General features: G+C 45.2%; 2 protein-coding genes across 4 annotated transcripts in view; both read right to left on the bottom strand.

The window, feature by feature from the left end:
- Window positions 1–8256, bottom strand: part of LOC121292469 (pleckstrin homology domain-containing family G member 3) — a 198184-nt gene extending 189928 nt beyond the window's left edge. For all 3 annotated transcript variants that reach the window (XM_041214442.1, XM_041214441.1, XM_041214444.1), the window contains exon 1: window positions 8099–8256. The gene's annotated coding sequence lies outside the window, so the exon portion shown is untranslated. The remainder of the gene's footprint in view (window positions 1–8098) is intronic.
- Window positions 8257–16398: 8142 nt separating this feature from the next.
- Window positions 16399–25629, bottom strand: part of LOC121292783 (kunitz-type protease inhibitor 1-like) — an 84796-nt gene continuing 75565 nt past the window's right edge. The window contains exons 8-10 of the mRNA XM_041215160.1: window positions 23958–24128; window positions 20966–21025; window positions 16399–20758 (exon numbers count right to left, since the gene is read on the bottom strand). Of these exons, the coding sequence (XP_041071094.1) occupies window positions 20583–20758; window positions 20966–21025; window positions 23958–24128 (407 nt within the window). The 3' untranslated portion in view covers window positions 16399–20582. The remainder of the gene's footprint in view (window positions 20759–20965; window positions 21026–23957; window positions 24129–25629) is intronic.

Genomic DNA, 25629 nt, shown 5'->3' with positions numbered 1-25629 from the left:
AAATGTGAAAAGGTACCTGCCAGATACTCTTCTGGCTCACAAGCCACCCCCTCCTCCCCCCACCCCCTCAGCAGGTTTGGCCAGGAGAGCAGGCAACCCCTCCAAGGCCAATATATCCACACTCATATTGTGGTGCCCAAAGCTAAATGCAGAAAACAAAATGGGTCTAACCCAAGGCTCTGTACAACTGAAGCATTGCTTCCTGGTAATCCAGGCTCATTGGGATAAAGGCCAAAATTCCATTAGTTTTTTTTGATTACATTTGTACTGTACGGTAACTTTTAAGCTGTGTGTGTACCTGGAATCCCAAATCCCTTTGGATCCTCCAAATTCTTCTACAGCTCCTTGTCTTTCACCATTCAAAAAGTGTTCGCATTTATCTTTATTGGGCCAGTTTATACTGACTGCTGTTGGCTGCTTAAGTCACAAATGTCTGGATCAGGAAGCATTTTCCATATAAAAATACATTGAGATGGACGGCATCATATTAGTGTCAGCTCCTGGAATCTTTGTGATGGGTGTCTACGAGATACCGTAAATGATGAGGCCCTAAGGACACTCTATCTAGCTGGAAAGAAATACTGTGAAACGACAAGTTAGTTATTTGCCAACTTTCTCTCCTGAAATTGCAAACATTTCACTAGTGTAGTGACATGGGAGTGCTACACTGCCAGAAGTGCCACCTTTTGGATGAGACCGGCCCTGTGGACCCAGATCACTATTCAAAAAAGAGCAGGCGAATTCTCCCCAGTATCCTGGCCAACAATTACCCCTTAACCAACATCAGTAAACAGGATTACTCCTTCAGTCATCTTATTTGTGCACCCTGCTCTGTGAAAATTAGCTGTGGTTTTTGGCTACACAATACAAAGTGTACTTCAAAACAGTCACACAGAATCACAGAATCTCACAGTGCAGAAGAGGCCCTTCGGCCCATTGAGTCTGCACTGACACATGAGAAACACCTGACCGACCTACCTAATCCCATTTACCAGCACTTGCCCCATAGCCTTGAATGTTATGACATGCCAAATGTACATCCAGGTACTTTTTAAAGGATGTGAGGCAACCCGCCTCCACCACCCTCCCAGGCAGTGCATTCCAGACTGGCACCACCCTCTGGGTAAAAATGTTTTTCCTCACATCCTCCCTAAACCTCCTGCCCCTCACCTTGAACTTATGTCCGCTTGTGACTGACCCTTCAACTAAGGGGAACAGCTGCTCCCTATCCACCCTGTCCATGCCCCTCATAATCTTGTACACCTCGATCAGGTCGCCCCTCAGTCTTCTCTGCTCCAACAAAAATAACCCAAGTCTATCCAATCTCTCTTCATAAATTAAATGTTTCATCCCAGGCAACATCCTGGTGAATCTCCTCTGCACCCCCTCCAGTGCAATCACATGCTTCCTATAATGTGGCGACCAGAACTGCACACAGTACTCCAGGTGTGGCCTCACCAAGGTTCTATACACTCCAACATGACCTCAGCAGGTCTGACAGCATCTGTGGAGAGGAACACAGTTAACTTTTCGAATCCGTGTTACTCTTTATCAGAACTGATAAAGAGTCATACGGACTTGAAATGTTAACTGTGTTGCTCTCTGCAGATGCTGTCAGACCTGCTGAGTTTTTCTAGCTATTTTTGTTTTTGTTTCAGATTTCCAGCATCCGCAGTATTTTGCATTTATCCAACATGATCTCCCTACTTTTGTAATCTATGCCTCGATTGATAAAGGCAAGTGTCCATATGCCTTTTTCACCACCCAAATAACATGCCCCTCCACCTTCAGAAATCTATGGACACACATACCAAGGTCCCTTTGTTCTTCAGAACTTCCTAGTGCCATGCCATTCATTGAATACTTCCTTGTCAAATTACTCCTTCCAAAGTGTATCACCTCACACTTTTCAGGGTTAAATTTCATCTGCCACCTATCTGCCCATTTGACCATCCCGTCTATATCTTCCTGTAGCCCAAGACACTCAACCTCACTGTTAACCAACTGGCCAATCTTTGTGTCATCCGCAAACTTACTAATCCTATCCCCCACATAGTCATCTATGTCGTTTATATAAATGACAAATAATAGGGGACCGAGCACAGATCCCTGTGGTATGCCACTGGACACTGGCTTCCAGTCACTAGAGCATCCTTCAGTCATCACCCTCTGCCTCCTACAACTAAGCCAATTTTGAATCCACCTTATCAAATTACCCTGTATCCCATGTGTCTTTGCCTTCTTTATAAGTCTCCCATGTGGGACCTTGTCAAAGGCTTTGCTGAAATCCATATAAACTACATCAACTGCACTACCCTCATCCACACACCTGGTCACCTCCTCAAAAAATTCAATCAAATTTGTTAGGCATGACCTCCCTCTGACAAAGCCATGCTGACCATCCCTGATCAAACCTTGCCTCTTCAAGTGGAGATAGATACTCTCCTTCAGAAATTTCTCCCAATAGTTTCCCTGCCACTGATGTGAGACTAACTGGCCTTTAGTTCCCTGGCTTATCTCTACAACTCTTCTTAAATAGTGGAACCACATTAGCTGTTCTCCAGTCCTCTGGCATCTCCCCCATGGCCAGAGAGGAATTAAAAATTTGGGTCAGAGCCCCTACGATCTCCTCCCTTGCCTCCCTCAGCAGTCTGGGACACAAGTCATCCAGACCTGGAGATTTGTCCACTTTTAAGCCTGCCAACACCTCCAATACCTTGTCACTCCCTGTATCAATTTGCTTAAGAACCTCGCGGTCTCTCTCCCCGAGTTCGATACCTTCATCCTCATTCTCTTGGGTGAAGACTAATGTGAAGTATTCATTCAACACTCTACCGATGTCCTCTGGCTCCACCCATAGATTGCACCCTTGGTCCCTAATGGGCCCTACTCTTTCCCTGGTTATCCTCTTCCCATTGATATACTTATAGAATATTTTGGGATTTCCCCTACTTTTACCAGCCAGAGCTTTCTCATATCCCCTCTTTGCTTTCCTAATTGCTTCCTTAAGCTCCACCTTGCACTTTCTGTACTCCAGTAATTTGCTTCCCTTGTATCAGCTAAAAGCCTCTCTTTTCCTTCTCATCGTAACCTGAATATCTCTGTCGCTTGTAAGTTGGAACATTAAGATGCGGTGTTATTTTGCTCTTCTTGTTGGGAACTATTCCCAGTCCTGTTACAGCTGCAATCTCTTACTCAAATCGCCCTGCTTCATATGTTTGGACCCAGTTAGTATTTCAGTTGGCTAACCACTGGGGGCAGGAGTCGGGGGGAGGTGGATTGCAACTGAGTTGAAATGCTGCCCTCAGCCAACAAGTAAAAATCACAACATGAAAAAAGAGCAGGAACTTGGCTGAATTTTGCCTTCCTTTATCCTGGCCTAGCAACAACACCTTGTATTTATATAACACCTTCAATGCAACAAAACACCCAAGGCACATCACAGGAGCATTGTAAAGCAAAACTGGACACCTAGCCACAAAAGGAGATATTAAGGCAGATGCCAAAAGCTTGGTCAAAGAGGTAAATTTTAAGGAGCATCTTAAGGGAGGAAAGGGAAGTAGAGAAATGGGGGGATTTCCGGATCTCTCGGGCTTCACAGCCGAGAACACGACCACCAATTTTGGAGTGATTAAAATCGGGGATAATCAAGAGGCCAGAATTAGAAGGACACAGATATCTGCAAAGGTTGTGGGGCTGAATAAGATTACAGGAGGGTTTGAATGCAAGGAATACAAACAGAAAATGCTGGGAATAGAAAGTAATGACAGCATCTGCGGAGACAGAAACAAAGTTAATGTTTCAAGAATGGAGTTTTTATTTCAGATCTCTAACATCCACGATATTTTGCTTTTATTTGAATGCAAGGAAGTTAGACAAGTGATCTGACAATTTAGTGGCCGTGAAGGGGTCGAGGGAGGTGGTGGTGAGGTAGTGCTGGGTGTCGTTGGTTTACATGTTGAAGCTGTCACTGCATTTTCAAATGATGTCGCAGAAACACAGCATATGGACAAGAAATAAGAGGGGGGCCAAAAAATAGATCCATGGGGGATACCAAAGGTAATGCTTTGGGAGCAGGAAGAAAAGGCTGGCTAGGATCAGGTAGATAAGAATGTAACTAGATGAGATCAGTCCCACCCAGCTGGACAACAGTGGAGAGGTGTTGGAAGATGGTGAGTGGTCAACTCTGGAAAAGGCTGCAGACAGGTTGAGAAGGATGGGGAGGTAAAGTTCATTTTTGTCACAGTTATAAAGGAGGAGACTTGTGACTTTTATTAGAGCCATTTCAATACTGTAGCGGTGGGGGACGGGGGGAGGGAGCGGGGTGGAGGAGTGGGGGCTGGTGAACCTAATTGGAAGAATTTAAACATGGAGTTCCAGGAAAAATGGGCACAGATTTCAGAGGTGGCAACAAGGGTCAGTTTAGTGAGGAGAGGGGTGATTCTGACAGATTTGAAAACATTACTTTGATATCCCATCTTTCAAGTCATGGTTTGGGGACAGTGATAGGGTTGCTACATCACTCCTTTGGTGCTACCTCTTATGTCAGCCATCTATCAGTGGTAGCCCTCTTGCCTCGGAGTCAGAATACTGTGGTTTCAAGTCCCACCCCGGAGAATTGAGGATATAATCTATGCTGAAACTCCCACTACAATATTGAGGAAGTGCTGTCTTCCAGGATGAGGTGTTAAAGAGCTTTGCCTGAAAATTCAGATGGATATAAAAGATCCCATGACACTCCTGACCAATATTTATCCCCCTATTGATTCAATTGTGGGAGCTTGCTGTGCGCAAACTGGTTGTCACCTTTCACCCGTAACTACACTCCAAAAGTATTAATTGGCCATAAGATGCTGTTATAATAGGTGGATTGTAAATGCCAAGCTGCCCAAATCCCAGAGGGAAACTTGAAACAGCTGCCGCAACTATTTGCAATTTGTACATATTTCGAGATGTGAGCTTTGAATTCAGTTAAGACGGCCACTAAGTCTTATAGGTTTCTTAAAAAACTAATGTAAACCTTTATTAAATAAAAAAAAATGATTTTAAGCACATACATAGATTTACAAATTACGACAATGATAACTCCTAGCTCCTCTAGTTAATCTAACTTCCAGTTACACCTCCATTAAGGCAACAGTAAAAACACATATTTTAAAAGACTGAGGCAAAGTAACATGATACCCTGAACAGTTGAATTCTCTTAACTTCAGTTTCTTTAGACAGCAGCTTAAGGCTTAGATGCTGGCGGCTATTCACACTTGTTAGATCTTCGAATGCCTTCTTTCCTACGCACAACCTCATCTCCTTTATACATATTTTCCCCTTTGAATGCAAATTCCCATTGTTTCACTATGTCATTAGACTTTACCCCTCTAATAATAATCTGTCATAGTGCCAATTTTATCAGTAGCCTTTGGGAAAAATAAACACACTGTTTCTTAACTTTTCCTGGCTAGTTGAAACATTTCACCCCGTCTTTTGAATTCAAGCTAGTCTGGTTTATTTAAAAATGCAAATGTCCCCTTTATACCTCACATTCTAAAACTTTCCTCCATGTTTACCTACTTAGCATTTCAAACCTAGCTTATCTTCTGATACATCAACGCCTTCAGACCAGCTGCCTTTAATTAAACTAAGAGACACACACACACACACCCATTACTCTACAATAAATTCCAATGACATTATGAAAATTATTATATCTTCCTAACAGATGCTTTGGGATATCCTGAGATTGAGATAGATGATATATACATGCAACTCAGTCTTTTTTGTCCTGCAGAATTAAACACAGTGCATAAAGCAGAGTTAGCACCAGCTCCCCCCCCACCCCACAATTTCACTGGAAGCAATTCCATAATATACACGGGATATATATCTGTCCTTAATAAAACTATTACTGTCAGTACTTCACCCCAGTGTTAAAACTGCTCTCCCCAGATATTGTACAAGTTTAGAAGGTCAAAATCTGCTCGGTATTTTTCAATTCGTCATACCGATAGCGTGAAAATTTCACACACATGCCCACTTTTACTGTGATAACCATAGCAAGTTTCAACTGGTTCTCAGATTCCCCAATGATACGGTTTAAATTCTAAACTAAATCTACTGGTCAAAAGGGATAATCAGTGGTCACTGTAACTACACTTGACTGATAAGATCACAGGGCAGAGACACACAGCCGGTTTAGTTCTTTACATAACCTGTAACAGTGCTGGAAGTGCTATTTGGCCCAACAGGTCTATGCTAGTGTTTATGCTCCATTCAACCACCCTCCCCCTCCCCCCTACTCATCAATCCATATAAAAATGTGCTTTCTCCCTCAAGTATTTAGCTAGCTTCATCTTGAATGCATCTATGCTATTCACCTCAACTACTCCTTATGGTAGTGAGTTCCACATTTGCACCTCCCCTTAAATAAGTTTCTCCTAAATTCTTTATTAGATCTATTTGTGCCGATTTGGATAGATTCTTGGTAAGCAGGAGGGTGATGGGCAGTAGGTGGGATGCAGATATCAGGTTACTATCAGATCAGCCATGATTTTATTAAATGGCAGAGCAGGTTCGAGGGGCTGAATGTTCTTACGTTCATATTTATGGCCCCTAGTTTTGGGTTCCTTCATCAGTGAAAAATCCCTTCACTACACCTACCCCACCATCATAATTTTAAAGATCTCTATTATGTCAACCCCTCAGCCTTTCCTGTATTTTTTCAAAAGAGCAAAGAGCCCCTTCTCACTGTATCATTAATATGTGGCTTTTCAAGATGATACAAACAGAAAAAAGCCAAGCTTATCACATCTATCTGTCAACATAGCTTCAGTGTGACTTTATCAACCATTCGATTACTGAAGCCAATTAACACCAGAGACAGGACTGAGCAGAATGCTAGTGACAGTGTCATCACTGTGATATTAACCACAGATCAATCAGCAGTTTTACATAGACATCACATCATCAGTTCACGTTGTTTGACAAACCCTTACAGTGAATGTGGGTCTCCTTTCAATCTCCAAACCATATCACAGGCAATCCCCTCTCCGTGCCCTCCCCCCATCGCCCGCCCTCACTGTCATCCAACCTCCCCGTGCCCTCTCCACCCTCGCCCACCCTCTCCGTGACCTCGCCCACCCTCTCCGTGACCTCGCCCACCCTCTCCGTGCCCTCCCCCCCTCGCCCACCCTCTCCGTGACCTCGCCCATCCTCTCCGTGACCTCGCCCATCCTCTCCGTGCCCTCCCCCCCTCGCCCACCCTCTCCGTGACCTCGCCCACCCTCTCCGTGCCCTCCCCCCCTCGCCCACCCTCTCCGTGCCCTCCCCCCCTCGCCCACCCTCTCCGTGCCCTCCCCCCCTCGCCCACCCTCTCCGTGCCCTCGCCCACCCTCTCCGTGACATCGCCCACCCTCTCCGTGCCCTCCCCCCATCGCCCACCCTCTCCGTGCCCTCGCCCACCCTCTCCGTGCCCTCCCCATCGCCCACCCTCTCCGTGCCCTCGCCCACCCTCTCCGTGCCCTCCCCCCCTCGCCCACACTCTCCGTGCCCTCCCCCCCTCGCCCACCCTCTCCGTGCCCTCCCCCCCTCGCCCACCCTCTCCGTGCCCTCCCCCCCTCGCCCACCCTCTCCGTGCCCTCGCCCACCCTCTCCGTGCCCTCCCCCCCTCGCCCACCCTCTCCGTGCCCTCCCCCATCGCCCACCCTCTCCGTGCCCTCCCCCCTCGCCCACCCTCTCCGTGCCCTCCCCCCTCGCCCACCCTCTCTGTGCCCTCCCCCTCGCCCACCCTCTCCGTGCCCTCCCCCCCTCGCCCACCCTCTCCGTGCCCTCCCCCCCTCGCCCACCCTCTCCGTGCCCTCCCCCCGTCGCCCACCCTCTCCGTGCCCTCCCCCCATCGCCCACCCTCTCTGTTTATCTGCACCGATCCCTCATTATGAGGCTGCATGTGACCCAGCTCGAATTCTACGCCACCCAGTAACACACCCACATCCCACACCCTCGACACAAAGCAAGTTCCAGCAGCTCACCAACAAACCCCAACCTCACAAATCCTAAGAGCTGAGACCGGTCAGAATCAGGCGGGGAGGCAGGAGCAGCAACTCACCAGGGGATATGCCCGAGGCTGGCGAGGACAGTGACACCGGGAGGGACTGTGGGGATGTACAACACTCCTCCGTCCACCCTATTTCCCCCCTTCTCGTCCGCGCTTCCCCCCCTCTCGTGTCCAGGTTGCTGTGAAATTGACAAATTCGCCGCCGCCGCAGCTGCCTCCTGCGCTTGTCAGTTTTAGCCGCGCACTGCGCATGCGCCAAACTTTCCCAAACTTTCAAAAAGTTTTCCCGACCCCGCCCTGCCCTCATTAACCTCCCTCCCCACCAAATCTCCTCCTCGCTCCCGTCCCATCATTTGATAGGTTATTGCTCCATTTACAAAAAAAGAACTTTATAAAGTATACATATTATAAAAAGGCACAAATATGGAAAATAAAGGGGAAAAAGTTTCCATTGGCTAATTTGAACTCAAACGATCAACACCATTTATAACATGTTTCCACGACCTGCAATTACATCAGCGTTTTTTAAAAAAAAACCTCCATTCTTTTTAAAAGAATTTCGAAGGAATGTCATTTGGGGCCACTTAAAATTCTTTAATCGAGCGTGAGTTTTAAATATGAAATAATGTGCTAGGTTTTATAAAATATGTGTGCAGAGTTTGATATTTTGCAAGAATTGAAGGTGAGGTCATTATATTGGATCGCAGTTGGTTTCTGGTTGGGCAATGTTTTAAGCGCTTCCTTTGAGTGCTACACACGTGGCTGGAATGTCAACTGAGAGTTTGGAATTATGAATGAGGTATTTACATCACTGGAAGCTCAAGCCCTGCATTGTTCAGCTTCTCCCGTTCATTATATCCCTCCGCGCCTGAACGTAAACCTCGGATCGTTCATAAAATGCTTGTCTTTTCTTGGGATGGCCAAGGTCAGCATTTATTACTCGTCCCCAACTTGCACAGTCTCGGGGACACCCCAAAGGACTTCACGGCCGGTGACGTACTTTCGAAGCGTAGTCACTGTTGCAAGGTCAGATATGCGGCAGCGTGCACAGCAAGCTCCCACAAACAGCAAGGGAGTAACGACCAGATGACCTGTCTTTAGTGGGCCTTTTTTGGAAAAAAAAGTGTGAAATACACCTTCGGATTCTGGAGGAAAGAGTTGCCAAGATTTGAAATGAACTTTGTTAAGCAAAAGGGAAACAAAACCCTGAACTTAATGGGACACCAGCCCTTTTTTATACCTGGTAAAAGACGTGTCCCTCCTTAAACGCAGATCCCGCACTGGGTAAAAACCGAGACTTACTCAGTACATACAGGCATTGCTTTTTATTTTAGTTAAGTGTGTCCAGGGAGAAGTCTAACTTGCATTTATATAGCGCCTTCTCACATTGAAAGCACTTCACACAATGAATTGAATTGAAGGGAGTAATAAATTTGCATTTGGACAAGACACTCAAGACCAAACCACGAGGAATCACTTCATTGAGTTTAAGAGGTTCCTCTACACTGTTACAGGACAAGTTTAATACAATAAATGGTAGGATATTGAGAAGTGTAGGGGAACAGAGGGACCTTGGAGTCTGTGTCTACAGATCCCTGAAAGTGGCTGGATAGGCCGAAAAATTGGCTAAGAAAGCACATGGGATACTTGCCTTTATTAGAAGATGAGAGCTGGGAGGTTTTGTTAGAAACGTATAAAAAAACTATTTAGGCCACAGCTGGAGAACTGTGTGCAGTTCTGGTCACTGCACTATAGGAAAGACGTGTTTGCACTAGGGAGGGTACACAGGAGATTTATGAGGATGTTGCCTAGACTGGAGGATTTCAGCACTGTTCTCTTCGGAACAGAGGAGGCTGAGGGGAGACCTAATTGAAATGTATAAAATTATGAGTGGTGTGGATGGAGTAGATAGAAAGGTCCTATTCCTCTTGATTGAGAGGTCCAGAACTAGGGGAAAGGGGACGGGGCATAGATTTAGGGTGCTCTAACCCTCTGTGATTCTATGGAATGCAGTGTCTATTATGCAGGCAAACATAGCAGACATTCTGCAGCATTTCGAACTGTGGTCAGACACCATCCAGAGTACTGTGGTCAGTTCTGGGAACTGCACCTTAGCGAAGATAGATTGGCCTCAGTTCTGTTGAAGGGTCATGAGGACTCGAAACATCAACTCTTTTCTTCTCCGCCGATGCTGCCAGACCTGCTGAGTTTTTCCAGGTAATTCTGTTTTTGTTTTGGATTTCCAGCATCCGACGTTTTTTGTTTTTATCCCATTGAGGATCTTAATGTCCACAGGCACAAAGAATGTAGGACTCTCTTAAAGTCTCAACCAATATGACAGCACCTCTGACAATGTTGGCCTGTCACTGTCAATGATGCACTTTAACATCAGACGTTGTGGTAGTACTGATATGCAGCTCTGGACCCCACAAGCTCCTGACCCAGCGAGGAGAGAATTTATCAGACATAAAGTTAATTAAGGTACAGATGTGTACAGCACTGATCAGAGTTCTGACCTCCAAATTCACCTCGGAGGTAACAAAATATATTGAAACACATATTTCAAAATCCTTTTGTCTTAAAAAAACAGCTCATTAAAGTGTTTCTTAAAAGTAGACACCAGTGGTTAAAGAGTAAGCAGTTCAAAAGGTGGATGCATGCTAATGGCGGTCACTTTACCCATATGCCTTAGCGAGTGTGAAACCACACTATATATGGGAACAATGGCGTGGTTTCACGCTCGCTCAGGGGTATGGGTATGCTCTGCTACCATTAATTATCAGGCTGACCTGTATCGTTGCAGGTAAGGTCAGGAGCTCACTGTTTGATTTTGACCAGGATGCGTCTGGATAATCAAAAGTGAAACCCGTTTCTTTGAATACAAGTCCAATTACTCAGTTTTTCACGATGTGAAAGCCTAGGATTTGAAACAGCGTGAACAAATCAATCATTTCTTCCACACATAATGGAGATCAGGGGGCCAGAGATTCTTTAAAAGCTAGCATGGCAATTTTACTTCACCATTTCCCAACAGAGAAATAAATCTCTTCTGGTCGACACTTGACAGGAGGACAACGTACCATCAGCTCCACCTACTGCCAGTAGTGGGGAAATCATTGAACTCTTTAGGTACCAGGACCAGGAAGGGGGCTGGGGAATACTTGAGTTTACAATATAAATATAGATAACAGAGGCCATAATCTCATCCCACCTTACCCATAAGCACGACAATAAAACTTACCAGCTCCCTCATCATGCCGTCCAAACCTTCCTTGAAAGGCATCGTTGAAAGAATTCCATTGAAAAGGACTTGCATTTATTTAATACTTCTCTCAACCTGAGGATGATCCAAAGCACTTTACAGCCAATGAAGTAATTTTTGAAAGGTAGTCACTGTTGTAAGGCAATTTACACACAGTAAGAACCCCAAGCAACAGTGTCATACCGACCAGATAATCAGTAGCTGTGATGTTGTTGGAGGGATAAATATTGACCAGGATAATACCCCCTGCTCTTCTTTGAAACAGTGCCTTGAGACCTTTCATCTCCACCTGAGAGGGCAGATGGGGTCTCAGGATAACATCTCACCTGCAAGATGGCACCTCTGAAATTTCAGCATTCCCTCAGTACTGCAATGGAGTGTCAACTGAGATATGCTCAAATCTCTGGATTAGGGCTTGAATGACATTCTGGCTCAGGGGCAAGAGTGTTACCAATGAACCACAGCTGCAACATTACTATGGGGCCACATGCATTAAGCTCCTTCAGCCTCAGCTGTGATGCCTTCCACTGTCAGACAGCATACTGTAGAATGATACATCACAGGAGGTGGCCATATGGTTCATCCTGCCAGTTCCAGCTCTTCAAAAAATACTATCCAGTTAGCCCCACAGCCCCTCCCCTTTCCCAATCGCCCTGAATATGTCTTCTTTCCAATTCAATAACAACTTTCAAAAGGGAATTGGATCTGCTTCCACTACCCTTTCAGCCAGTACATTCCAGATCACAACAAATTGCTGCATTATTTTCCCCTCATGTCACCTCTGGTTTTTTTGCCAATTAGCTTAACTCTATCGTCTTTTGATAGCTCATCATTCTATCATTAGAAACAGTTTCTTCTTATCAAAATGGTTCATGATTTTGTACACCTTTAGCAAACCTCCTCTTCAATTTTGCTTTAAGGAGAATCAACCCAGCCTCATCACTGGTGCCATTCTAGTAAATCTCTTCCTAAAGCCTTGACACCCAGTCTTTTAAGCAGGTTTAGGGTAACTTTCTAGCTTTCATACTCCATGCCTCTATTGATCAAACCAAGGATCCCAAATGCATTTTCAATGGTCTTCTCAACTTGTCCTGCCATCTTTGGTCACTGTTCCTGCACTCCCCGATAAAATTATACCATTTAGTTTATATTCCCTCTTCCTACTGAAATATATCATTTCATGCTTGGGTATTAAATTTCACCTGCCATGTGTCTGATGGGCTGAATGGCCTCTTTCTGCACCATAACCTTTCTGTGGTTCCATCAGTTTACATCACCCTTATTATCCTTCTCATTGTTTTGTGCATTTCTGAGATGTGTGTCATTTGCAAACTTTGAACTGGATTTAAGTCCGGTCAATTGTACACTTTTGGCCTCCTTATTTCAAGGAAGATTAGAGGCAGTTCAAAGGTTTACTAGGTCGATTCCTGGGATGAAGGAGTTGTCTTATGGAGAAAGGTTGAGCAGGTTGGGCCTCTCCTCATTGGAGTTTAGAAGAATGACAGGGCATCTTATTAAAACACAGCAGATTCTGAGGTTAGACATCGAGGTTTCCCCAGAACTAGGGCACAGTTTGAAAATAAGGGTCTCTCCCATTTAAGACGGGGAAAAGGAGGAATTTCTTCTCTCAGCATATTGTGCATCTTTGGAATTCTCAACCCCAGAGAGCTATGGAGGCTGAGTCACTGAATATATTCAAGGTTCAGAGAGATGCTTGAACAAAAGGGGTCAAGGGTTACAGGGATTAGGAGGGAAAGTGGAGTTGAGGTCAAGATCAGATCAGCTATGATCTTTGTGAATGGCGTAGCAGGCTTGAGGGGCCAAATGGCCTACTCCTTCTCCTATTTTCTGTGTGGTAGATCATTAATACATTTAAAATAAAAACATTTGGTTCTAATAGCACTGTATACTTCTCTCCAATGTGAAAAACTACTAAGCGCCACTCTCTTTCTGTTCCAGAGATAACTTGTATCCACACTTTCAACGTCTCTTTAATTCCAGCCAGTTTAATTTTGCTAATTTTGAAAATTCATACAGAACACCGGCTGCACTCCCTCATCACCGTTCTCTACTACAAGGAACTCAATCAAGTTAGTCAAACATGATTTGCCATTAACAATTCTATGCTGATTTTCATTAGCCCATAGTTATCCAAGTGCAAATTCATTTTGTTTCTAAGTTCCCCCACCACCAACCCTAAGGCAGACTGAACTGTTGGGTTCCCAGGTTTATTTCTTTTACACGGAGGTGTAACATTTGCAGTACCAGCTCCATATCAAAGGGGTGTTGGAAGATTGTGGCCAGAGATTCTGCAATTTATGTCTCATATATCTGAGCAATCTAGGATACATTCCATTTGGACCAGGCAATTCTTCTACCTTGAGAACTGCCAACATTTTAAGTCCCTCCTCTTTAGCTTGAACCTGTTCAGTATAAGATCATAATAGGAGGAATGGGCCATTCAGCCCTTCAAGCCTGCTCCACCATTCAAAAAGACCATGATTGATCTGACTGTGGCCTTAACTCCACTTTCCTGTCTGCCCCTCTATAACCCTCGACTCCCTGGTAGATCAAAAATCTATCTAACTCAGCCTTGAACATATTCAGTGACCCAGCCTCCACTGCTCTCTAATGAAGAAATTTCCAAAGATTAGCGAACCTTTGAGAGAAGAACTTCCTTCTCATCTCTGTCTTAAATGGGAGACCCCTTATATCTAAACTGTGTCCCCAGTTCTAGATTCCCCCATGAGGGGAAACATCTTCTCAGCCTCAGGGCCTGGGAGAGGGGCCAGATGGTGCCAAACACTGGGACCTGGGGCTAGTGGGGAGGGGTGGGGGGGGGGGTGGTGGTGGGGTGGTGTTGGGGTCCCCAGGCTCTTTGCTCTAAATGGAGTTTCTTGTTGTCTCCCAGCCTGAACAGCCAGAGGCAGAGTAGCAGGCCTGAAAACCTGACTAAACCAAATCATAACATTCGGCCTGTGATCCAAGTTTTATAAAGCCAGTCTTGTCAGTGTCAGGTCAGTTTCAGTGAGCTACTGCGCTGCTACTTCCAACCTTCGGGCAGTTTCATGGTTCAGATTTCTTCTTTCTGAAAAGCGTGCCAGACAACCCACAAGGTTGGCCAAAGGTCAACAGCAGCAGCACAGCAACTGAGTGTGTTCTGGGTTAAAAAGTGTTAAGTCAAATCTCTATTTTAGAGCCAATTGGCTGTGGCAGTATGGAGCAGGGGTGTGGGGGGGGGAATGTTGGAGGGGTAGAGATGTAGGTTAGGGGGGTGTTGGAGGGGTGGTAGTAGATTGGGGCATGTTGGAGGAGTGGGTGGCAGGGGTGATGTGGGATGGGAATGTCAATTGTCTTTGCTGTTTGGTTTTCTTATTTATTAATTGCATTTTTCCATTTTAGGCTACAAATTCAGTGCACAACGCAATTTGTATGCTAGCTTCTGGGGGAAGGGGAAAGTTCTTGAGTTAAGGCCCCATTGAATTTACATACCTTGTATCATTCTTCTCTGAAAAATTCAGATCAGCAATTTAATTTACTGTACATTTTTCCTAAGCTGCTGGTAGATGTCTAATTGGCAAATCCTGGGGATGGTGTCATTAGTGTAAAAGGAGCAGATGCCATTTATGGTATATTGTGGGGTGGCACCAGAGAAGTCAGAATGGTATGGTTGTACTAGCTACAGCGTTGAATTGTTTTGTAAATGTAGTGATATTTTTATAGCCACTTACCTATCAGTTGATTGCTCTATGATTAATTATCCTTATAGAATCAGCATTGGGCCTCTAATTTCACCATCACTACTGTCGCTCCAAAACATACATTTATACAGTACCTTTCACAATGTCTCAAATTGCTTGAATGCCAATTAAATTTTGAATTGTAGTCACTGGTATAATGTAGGCAATGTTGTTAAATGGCAGAGATTGATTCCAGAGATGTGGGCTTGTCTTATGAGGAGAGATTCAGCAGTTTAGGCCTATCCTCACGAGTTTAGAAGGATGAGAGGAGATCTAATTGAGGTATATAAGATGCTAAAGGGGACAGACAAAGTAGACATGGAGCGGATGTTTCCCCTTGTGGGGCATTCTAGAATGAGAGGCCATAGTTTTAGGCTAAGGGGTGGTAGATTTAAATCAGAGATGAGGAGAAATTATTTTTCTCAAAGTGTCATGAACCTGTGGAATTCATTACCTCAGAGTGCAGTGGATGCTGGAACACTGAATAAATTTAAGGAGGAGATAGACAGACTTTTAATTAGTAATGGGTTGAAAGGTTATGGGGAAAGGGAGATAAATTGGATTTGAGGCCGAAACGAGATCAGCCATGATCATATTGAATGGCGGGGCAGGCTCGAGGGGCTGAATTGCCTACTCCTGCTCCTAGTTCTTATGTTCAATAAAGGCTCATATTCCATTTGCCTTCCTAATTACTTGCTGTAACTGCATGCTAACTTTTTGTGATACATATCACTACTGCGTCCTCCTTTATTGCATCCTCTTCACTAGTGAAGACATATAAAATACTCATTTTGTACCTCACTGACATACGGCTTGTTTGGGTTTGGTATTGTCGGGCCATCCACTCTGTCGGGGGAGGACAGTGAGGGACAGATTTGTTAACTCGCTCGGAACAAAAAAATGTTGCATTTATATAGCACCTTTCCTAACCTCTGGATGGCCAGGAAGTGCTTTGTAGCCAATAAAAAAAAATTACTTTAAAAGTATAGTAACTGTTTTAATGTAGGATGTATGACAGCCAAACTGCACATAGCAAGGTCCCACAACATGATAATGACCAATTATCCGATTTTAGTGATGTTGGTTGGGGAATAAGTATTTACCAGGACACTGGGGACAACTCCCCTGCACTTCTTCAAAATAGCGTTGTGGGATCTTACGTCCACGGGAAGAAATCTTAGCGGAAAGACGGCACCTCCGACAGTGCAGCACTGCCTCATTGATGTGGTAGGAGGGCCAGCCTAGATATTGCCCTCATGTTTATGGAGTGTGGAGACTTGAATCCACAATCTTAGTTTACCTGGTGTCAAAGGCTTGCGAAGGAAACCCAAACTGTTTGCATTTAGATCCTTGGTCTAAAAATACATACTTTAATATACAAGTAAAACATTAAAGTTGGAAGCAACAAAATAAAATACAAGTACACATCTAGCCATTTGCACTAAAACAAAACAGGCTACTCGGTGATTACAAGTGAGAAATTACACAGGATAATAACCTTTACAAAAGAAAGACAAAATTATTAGGACTCAGATAAAATACAATACAAATCAAAGGCCCTGCTGTTTTGTCAAAATTGCATCTACCAAAGGGGAGGTGCAATTTTTCTTCTTTTATTACTGAAAGATTTGGGACATCTTATAATGTACTTTGCTGATGCAAAGCACATCCATGTGTCATTATATACAACAATGTTGCACAAGTTTCGGTCAGAATGGAGATGGTGCGGGAATATCTCCTGTCAATCACACCTGCTGTAACTAACTGGGATTGATTTTATGCCCTAATTTGTATCATGTACCTATACTCAACTCACTTCATTTGCTGGACATATCACCCTGCTTTCAGCAGTTTGGGTCATGAATTGTTTGCTGTAGCTCAGAGACTCTTAAAAAATAGACTATGTAGACTGTTTGCTGTAGTGTGCTGGTCAAACAGACTGTTTGCTGAGCATATACTTGGCTGTAAAATATGCAGTTTGTTGTGAATCCCATCTTTCCTCCAACTCATTGGCTGACAGGAGTGGTGTAACTAGACACCAGTGCTAGAATGCTCAATGTAACTACATGCCGTGCAAAACCACAGGTGTTTAAGTTCACATTACCTTTGCTCTGCACATTCTGGTTTTTGCCCACCCTTTGCTGTTCCCAGAATGAGTCAACTCAGCAGCTTCACTTCAAACCGAAGTCCATTAAGATCCTTGCCTCTTAAGAGAGCTCCTCTCATTTGAAGTGATACAAGTGATACAGGGCAGGTATTTTCTCCCTGCAAATGTTCTAGCATGCTTAGAAAAAAATAACTTGTCTCGTGCCTATCTCAAAGGGCTTCACAGCCAATGAAGAATTTTTTGAAGTAGTCGCTGTTGCAATATGGAGACCACAGCAGTCAATTTTCACACAGCAAGATCCCACAAACAGCAATGGGATAAACAATCAGATAAACTGTTTTTCATGGTTAAGGGATAATTATTGGACAGGACACCGGGGGGAGAATTCCCCTGCTCTTCTTCAAATAATACCACGGGATCTTTTACATCCATCTGAGGGGGGAGACTTGGTATAATGCCCCATACAAAAGCTGGCACTCAGTTCCTCGGTGTTACACTGGGCATGTCAGCCTGGACTATGTGCTTGAGTCTCTGGATTGGGTCTAGAACCCACAACTTCTGACTCCAAATACTTCCACTGAGCCATAACTGATACTGATAGCAGGTTAATGATGTTTATGATTTTGGATGGCAGGGAGAGGGTGTGCTGTGCGGGCAGAAAGGTACATATGAGAAAGTTCTTGTAAAAACTGATTCAGGGTGTAATGCAAGGGACAAGGCCCCTGTTTGACCACAAATTAGTGATGTGGAGAATTTGGCCATGAATCTAAATGCAGTTGATTGCTTAACAGCTTGGCTGGAAGGATTAAGGTCTGATCCTCAGTCTTAGTGGAGTTAACTGGTTGCCGTTGAGGTACCACCTTTGACTCTAGAGAAAACACCAGAGCTAGGTTTTCCCTGCTCCTGAGCACTATCTAGTTACTGATGCTGCACCCACACACATACATATGGACAGGCTCAGCTATGAGTCCCCACATAGGCAAATAGCCCATCAGCAGGTGCTACCAAGGTGTTGCGATCACTTAGGTAACTAAGGTCAGGAGGAGAAGAGAGATTCAGCAAGATGCATAAGTTAAAATTGCAGCTAAAAAAAAAATTATGGGAATAAGGAGGGCGTATGGTAACAAATTATACCACTTTAGTCTTAATCGTCATGGTAACCACATGTCCAGGAAGTGGATTTCTCAATGGAGAGCATGGACATTGTCTGCTCTGTCGTGTCCCTGGACCCAACAGTTGGGATTGAACAGGATTGTGGATGCTGTTTGGGGGGTCTATAGATTTGTTTTCTTTTAAGTAGCATTGGATATTGTAGAATAGTTTTAAGGGATTCAGTGCATAAAAAAAACCTTTAAGATAATAAAATGGCAGCCTCAAAAAAAAATTTTAAATTTTAATCTGAATTAACCCTTTGCGTGCCCCAAGACCAATGGGTGGTATTGAAGCCTCAGCCTGAGGGAGTGAACTTACCATTAAAAAATCATTGGCTGAGTGACTACTGGAAATGCTATGATGTTGGGCCCGTGATTCTGACTGGCACCAAGGATGGGCACCGCAATTTGACCCTGTGTTGGTCCACGAGGTCATAGCCACACACAGATGTCGAACATCAATCCCCAGTTTACAAGAACTGAAACAGGAACCCAGCCACAAATGATTCAAATTTTGCAGGAACAATTTCCGAAAGATCCAGGATTGCACATGAGTGATTGCTCAGCCGAGATCACCAGTGGCGACCTACCGGAACAGAGTGATCACTGGGAGAGGAGCCACTGCTCATTCATCTCCACATTACCGACAATCTAATGGGTAGGTTTGGGAAAGGAGAGAGAAGGTTATCAATGAATAATGGGGAAAGTGCGCAGTCGGGGGAAAGGTTCCCATTAAGTGGCATGAGCTGGATAGCTATCTACAGGCCCCTGTACACACTTATCTGTGGGATTTCTATGGTTTTGCCAGTGCCATAAAGTCTTTGAGTTTAAGTGAGACGCATCCCAATGAGAAGAGCGTGTCGATATCTGACACATAGCATAGTGCAAAGCATGGCAGTGAGTTTCCACCAACATGTCAGACACTCAGCTGTCTCAGTAAAATAAGGTAGGGGTTGTGTTGAACCTAATCTTCAAAAATAAACTAGCCAATGAAAAGGGAGAACACAATAGATACCAAGATCTATACACATCTGATCATTTACCCCAACCCCAACCCCATCAGCCATCTTATTCTGTTCTTGATGAGGAAATTAACTCGCCTGACTTCACTTCTCTTGTACTGGAAAATATCAGACTGATCTCACGAGTGTCTCCTCCCCTTCTGATAACAAACCTCCGAGTCAGAAAACAAAAGAAATGTACATTCAATCAGATATATCCATCTGTCCCAAGCTGGTCTCTCAATCTCCCTTGAGCTGCTCCTATATGACAAGTAGTTTGGAGACCCAGAGACCAAGCCTATGTGGAGAAACCATTTACAGAACCAAATATCAGCACATGAATGGCCCAAGGAACACTTAGGGCCCAGAGAGAGGGTGCGCTAGAGGGGGTGGAGAGAGGAGAGGGCGCGCCGGAGGGGGTGGAGAGAGGAGAGGACGCGCCGGAGGGGGTGGAGAGAGGAGAGGGAGAGGGTGGGAGAGAGGAAAGGAGAGGGAGGGGTTGGGGAGGGGAGAGCAGAGGAGTGGGGGGGAAAGAGGGAAGAGGGATGATATTGTGAGGGGAAAGAGAAAAAAGTGAAAATGATGGAAAAGCTAAGACAGAAATGAAGAAAATACAACTCCCTACTTGTTTTTTGCTCAGATTTGAATTCTGTCCTAATGTTCAGATGTTTACCAGCAATAAAATAAAACTGACCAATCCATGAAGAATTTAGCAGATTGTCAGTACTTGTGGGCCAATGAGAAGGCTTGTTCCTTATTTATTGTGGGATGCATTGTGGAGGCTTGGTTCAGGATGTCAATTAGCTGAAAGTTAGACCACCTCACAGTCAGGGGCCAAGATAACATACAGACCAATCATCTTTGAATCCCTATCTTAACAATACATCTCTCAAATCTGATTCTAAACCCAGCTTCCCAAGCCCCATCGAATCAGGTGAAAATGGCTGGGACCAATTGTGTGTTGACCACAGGTCAGGAGATTTCACAGTCCAGTGAGATATTGAGAATGGCGTGTGACTAGGAACTCGCAAGGAGGAATGAAAGAGCCCAAATCCAGTTGAATCGACCGAGCAACTGGATCAGCACCTGTATAAACTGAACAAAATGTCTGCCCACACATCATTGGAGCATGACCCATAGGAAATCCAGGCACTCAAAAAAAAAAAAATGATTTTATAATCTATAAAACAAGAACTTGCCATCTTCTACCTAGGCCTTTCCCTCCCCTCCCTCACCCACAGTCTTAAACAGGAGATAATTTGCCACTGCCTGCGTCAGATGGGTTTCGACTGCATGGCCATCAGTTTCTTCACTTCGTCTGTGGAGTCGGTGGAACTGGGAGGACCCGTTTGCCGCCGGTTCTGCTTTCTCATCTTCAGCAAGAAGTAGATCAGAAGGGTAAGCACCGCTGCAATACAGATGGCTAGGACCACGGCTATGGCAATGTTAGCTAGAGAGAGAGAGAGAGAGAGAGAGAGGGAGTGAGAGAGAGATTTCACACCACATCCTTCCAACCCATCCCACCATCACTCCCTCCCTAATCCCTCCCCATCATTCTCACCATTAATCCCTCCCCATCCTCCCTCTTCATTAATCTCGATCTTAATCCCTCTTTGCGGTCCCCTCCCTTAATCCCTCCCAGTCGTGGAACACTTACCGTTTGAAGAACTTCCTTGCTTTTGCTTTTCGAACAGGCTTCGGGAAAATACGTCCTTTTCTAAAAACAGAATAAAAGAACGAAGTGAGGTAGGGTTGCCAACTGTGAATGACTGTATTCCTGGAGGTTTCACCACATGACTTGCCCCCATACTCCAGCCATTCATTGTCCAACACATCCACCCTTCCTACGCACTCCCTACATCAATTTGAAAGCAAAAAGTCTCATTTAACCAACTGGATGATGCTTGACTGTAAGCCCAACAGCCTTTTTACCAGATATAAAAATATTGAAAATGGGAAAAGAGAAATGTTCAAAGAAAACGACAGAACAAACAATTCTTTTCAACGTCCAGATTATTTTTCTCCAGGGTTGCACACAACAGTATCCTGGAGATTGATCTTCAATTCCTGGAGACTCCAGGCCAGTCCTGGAGTGTTGGCAACACTAAAGTGAGGTCAGAATACCCACTCCCCACCTCCCCCCAACCCAGGTCAATGCAGCATGAAGTATGAGATCCGAACCTTGTTTGATATGCACCATCCTATGTCCTGTACAAACAGGACACAGGGGTCATAGTTCTAACAGTCGAGGTAAATGGGACATCAGAGCTGACCCTGATCTCCACACAGTCAGCACTTTCCCGCAGGGTCACTGGACCGTAGGTGGGAGTGGAAACCTCTGTGTTGGTAGCTTTTCTGGCTAAGTTCTGGCAATTCAATATGGTTGGGGATTTGGTCATCATAGCCCCCAATACAACTGATAGGGGTGTCAACTGCATTAATGACCAATCCCTTTTTCCCCTGAGAAGGTGGTGATTGGCCTTCTTTCATGAACCACTGGTACTGGGTTCAATAGAACTGAGCATCTTGCTAACCATTTCAGGGGGCCGTTAACTATGCTGATGTGTTTGGAATCACATATCGGCGGGGATAGGCAAGGACAGCAGGTTTTCTTCTCCAAAAGCCATTATTGAACCCAATTGTGTTTTTACAACAATCCAATGCTCTTACAGCTCTTTCCTTCTCAATTCCTTTTGAAAAATAAAATCAAATTCTCAAACTGCCATGGTTGGATTTGAACTTCCTGTTCTCTAGATTATTAAACCCTGGATTACTAATCCAGTAACAGAACCACTACAATAGCAAATGAAGCCTCAATACCACTCACAATTCAACACTGTGATTGTACATTCTGGGCCTAGGGAGTAGGCCATTCAGCTCCTCCAGCCTCTTTCACCTTGGAGAGGTGAATGGCCTTATTCCTGTTCTATTCGGCCTATTTAAAATAATTTATTAGACTCAGGTGAACTAGAAAAGAACAAACTTGCATTTATGTAGCACGTTTCACAACCTCTGAGCATCCTAATGTGCTTTACTGCCAATGAAATACTTTTGAAGTGTAATCACTGTTGTAATGTTGGAAATGCAGCAGCCAATTTGCACACAGCAGGCTCCCACAAACAGCAATGAAGTAACAATAACATCTGGTTGTGATGCTGCTTGACGGAATAAACATTGTCCAGGAAACAAAGGGGTGGGATCTCTCAGGCTCTTCCGTGAATAGTGCCATAGGGGTCCTAAGAGGGCAGACAGGGCCTCAATTTAATGCTTCATTCAAAAGTCACCTCCTCTGACAGTACAGCACTCCCTCGGTGCTGCACTGAATTGTTTGCTATCACTGAGCCACAGTTGACACCAGGAAGGCAGCAGTGTGAAGAAATGTTGAGGTAGAGTTTGGAGCTCATATTGAGTGTACAATCGAAGCAATAAGGCCCAATTTCAGGGACCATCATCCTGTGCTTAAGTTTCAGATGGAAAATGCTCAAGCAAAAATTGGGATCTTCTTTCAGGCATTTGGGGGTGACCACCTAAAACAAGCCTTAGGCCAATGGAATATGCTAATGAGAGTGGACTACCCTGGGAGGAGCAGCCATCGAGCCTACTCTCTTCAGGCTTTCCAGGTGTGGATGCAGCCGAATTCATAAACTTGATCTCATCTAAAACTCGGCTGCCTAACATGCACCCAGCCCCATTCCCCTATCAACCCTGTGCTCCCAAACCTTACATTGGCTCCCGGTTAAACAATGCCACCATTTTAAAATTCCCATCCTTGCATCCAAATCCCTCGAAGGCCTCACCACATATCCCCACCAACAACCCCCATCTCTGTAATCCCCCCCAGCCCTACCAGCACCTGGGATATCTGTCTTCTTATCCATCCCCCTTCAGTCGCTCTACCATTGGTGGTTGTGCCTTCAGTTGCCGAGTCCCTTTGCTCGGAAATTCCCTCTCTCTACTTCGCCTTCCTGCTTTAGGACGCTCCTTAAACTCTACCCATTTGACCAAACTTTTGGACTCCTGCCGTAATATTTCCTTAAGTGGTTCAGTGTCAGATTATATTGGATAATGCTTCTGTGAAGCAGCTTGGAACTTTTAGCTATATTAAAAGGTGCTATATAAGTGCAAGTTGTTGTTGCAGTCAATAGCTCTCCCCACCACCACCCCCCCGACGGAAAAAGCAACATTATTTTGAATTTTAAATTGACATGGAGCAGTGCGCCACACAGCTCCCTCTCTCCACTTTCTCGCCAGTTACCCAAGGACCACGAGGCAAGCTGCCCAGGACTTTATTTCTCCCCGATATGATCACGCAACCTCTGGAGGTGTGACTGGCATCCAAGTGATTGAAACGAGGCCCGAGGCCCAAATTCCAGCCAGCTTCAGGCTTTCAGGGCAGGGGTGTATACTGCCTGACCCCATTATCATTGGTTTTAAACAATGGGGGTGAAGGGGAAGGGGCTTGACCCATTGGGGTTCTATTCAGTGGGAGTGAATGGGAAATAGTTCATTGGGTTTCTGGTTGCAGGGACAATGGTGGTTGGTGGTGGTTGGGGTTGGGGGGGTGGGGGGGGCGGTGGTGGACGGTGGCTGCACATAGCGAACAGTTAAGCACTGCAACTTACAAAGGACAGCAGATGATGTGGTCCTACCTGTCACTCCTCTGCAGGCTTGCATACACGTGTCCTCCTTTTCAAAGCGGTTCCCGTTGCCCTCACAACCTCCGTATGTGAAGCGCTCACAAGACTTGGTGTAGGGATTGTAGTAGAAGCGGCTGAAGTCGGCCCGGCAACGGCCAGTAACAGGTGGGAATGTACAGCGAGCTGGGAAAGGGAGACAGTGACAACGTGGATTAACTCTCCGAAACATTGATCACAGCTGCCACCACTGAAGGTTCAGAGAAACCATATGCTCAGAATACAAATGAAAGAGAAAGGGAGGAGCACCTCATTCAATCACAGACACAGATGGATAGAGGGCCGTGCACGAGGAGGCTGCATGGACATGCAAGAGAGGACTCGCGAGAGAAACATGACTTAGATTGATTGGGCTGATTGGCCTGTTTCTGTGTTGCATGTTCTATAGGGTTGCCAACTGCAATTAAACATATTCCTGGATATGCCCCCATGCTCCAGCCATTAGTCGCTCAACAGATCCATCCTTGTAACAAGCTGCCTTCCTACACCAATTGGAAAGCCAAAAGACTCATTACCCAATTGGATGATGCTTGACTGTCAGCCAAACAGCCTTTTCCCCCTCCCCCCCTCCATTTTCAATATTTTTATAGCTGGTAAAAAGAAATGTTCAAAGAAAAATGACAAAAAAAGGATCTTTTTTAAATGTTCCGATGATTTTTCTCCAGGGTTGCATACAGCAGTGTACTGGAGATTGATCTTCAATTTCTGGAGAGCCCAGGAAAATCCTGGAGGGTTGGCAACCCTAATGTTCTATGTAATTCCATGAAAAAAACTCATTTACAGTAACATGTCTTCTCCATGTCGACCCCTCCAAAAATATTCTACTGGGTTCACTGTTCAACTGAACACAGTTCAAAAATTCCTCTGGCAAATGTGGCATTTTATTGAAATTATAGTCATACCATTGGATGAGAGAACAGGCTCAGGAGATCCTCATATGCTGTCAGTCAATTTGGATACCCAATCAGCAACAGGTGGCTGAATTTTAGTGGCCCTCTGGGGAGGGGCTGGTTGCCGGTTTCTTGGGGGGGGGTGGGGAGGGTGGAGAGGGGGGGTTTAGTGTCGTAAGATGGCGAGGGAAGGCAGAGGATTGGAGTACTGATTCTCTTCCTGTTTGGGGAAGGCGGAGGGTGACTTTCCCACCCAGAGGTCAATTGAATCAATTAAGGGCCTCTTCCCACTGGCAGTTTACCAGTGGCAGGTGAGCCCTCTGTCACATGGGAAGATTGCCTGTTAAACCCCAGCAGCTTCCCAGTGGGCTCAAGGCAGGGGCCCAACTATTTGGGCACTCTTCGGCCCAGTGGCAATTGTCTACCCTCATCAACCCACCCAACAGCCCTCTCCAACCGCCAACTTGGCTGCGGACCAGCAACTCCAGACCCCGCTCAACTGGTTGGGCAGCCTAGCATCCTGATCTTCCAGGTGCAATCCCAGCAGTGGCCACTGCTCGAGGTGGCACTGCTGAGCTGCTGGACCTGTGATTGGCCAGCAGCTCCTGGGGGGTGGCGGGTGGCCATCCGTTAAAGGGACAGTCGCCCCTGGCTTTCCAGCCTGTTGTCAGGCCACCCACCGCAACATCAAAATTTGGCCCTTGGAGCCTCATATCTACCTCACCAGGTCCCCCATT

The sequence above is a fragment of the Carcharodon carcharias genome, chromosome 20 (assembly GCF_017639515.1).
Source record: "Carcharodon carcharias isolate sCarCar2 chromosome 20, sCarCar2.pri, whole genome shotgun sequence".
Classification (NCBI taxonomy): Eukaryota; Metazoa; Chordata; class Chondrichthyes; order Lamniformes; family Lamnidae; genus Carcharodon; species Carcharodon carcharias.
This window is presented reverse-complemented; position numbering and strand designations above follow the sequence as displayed.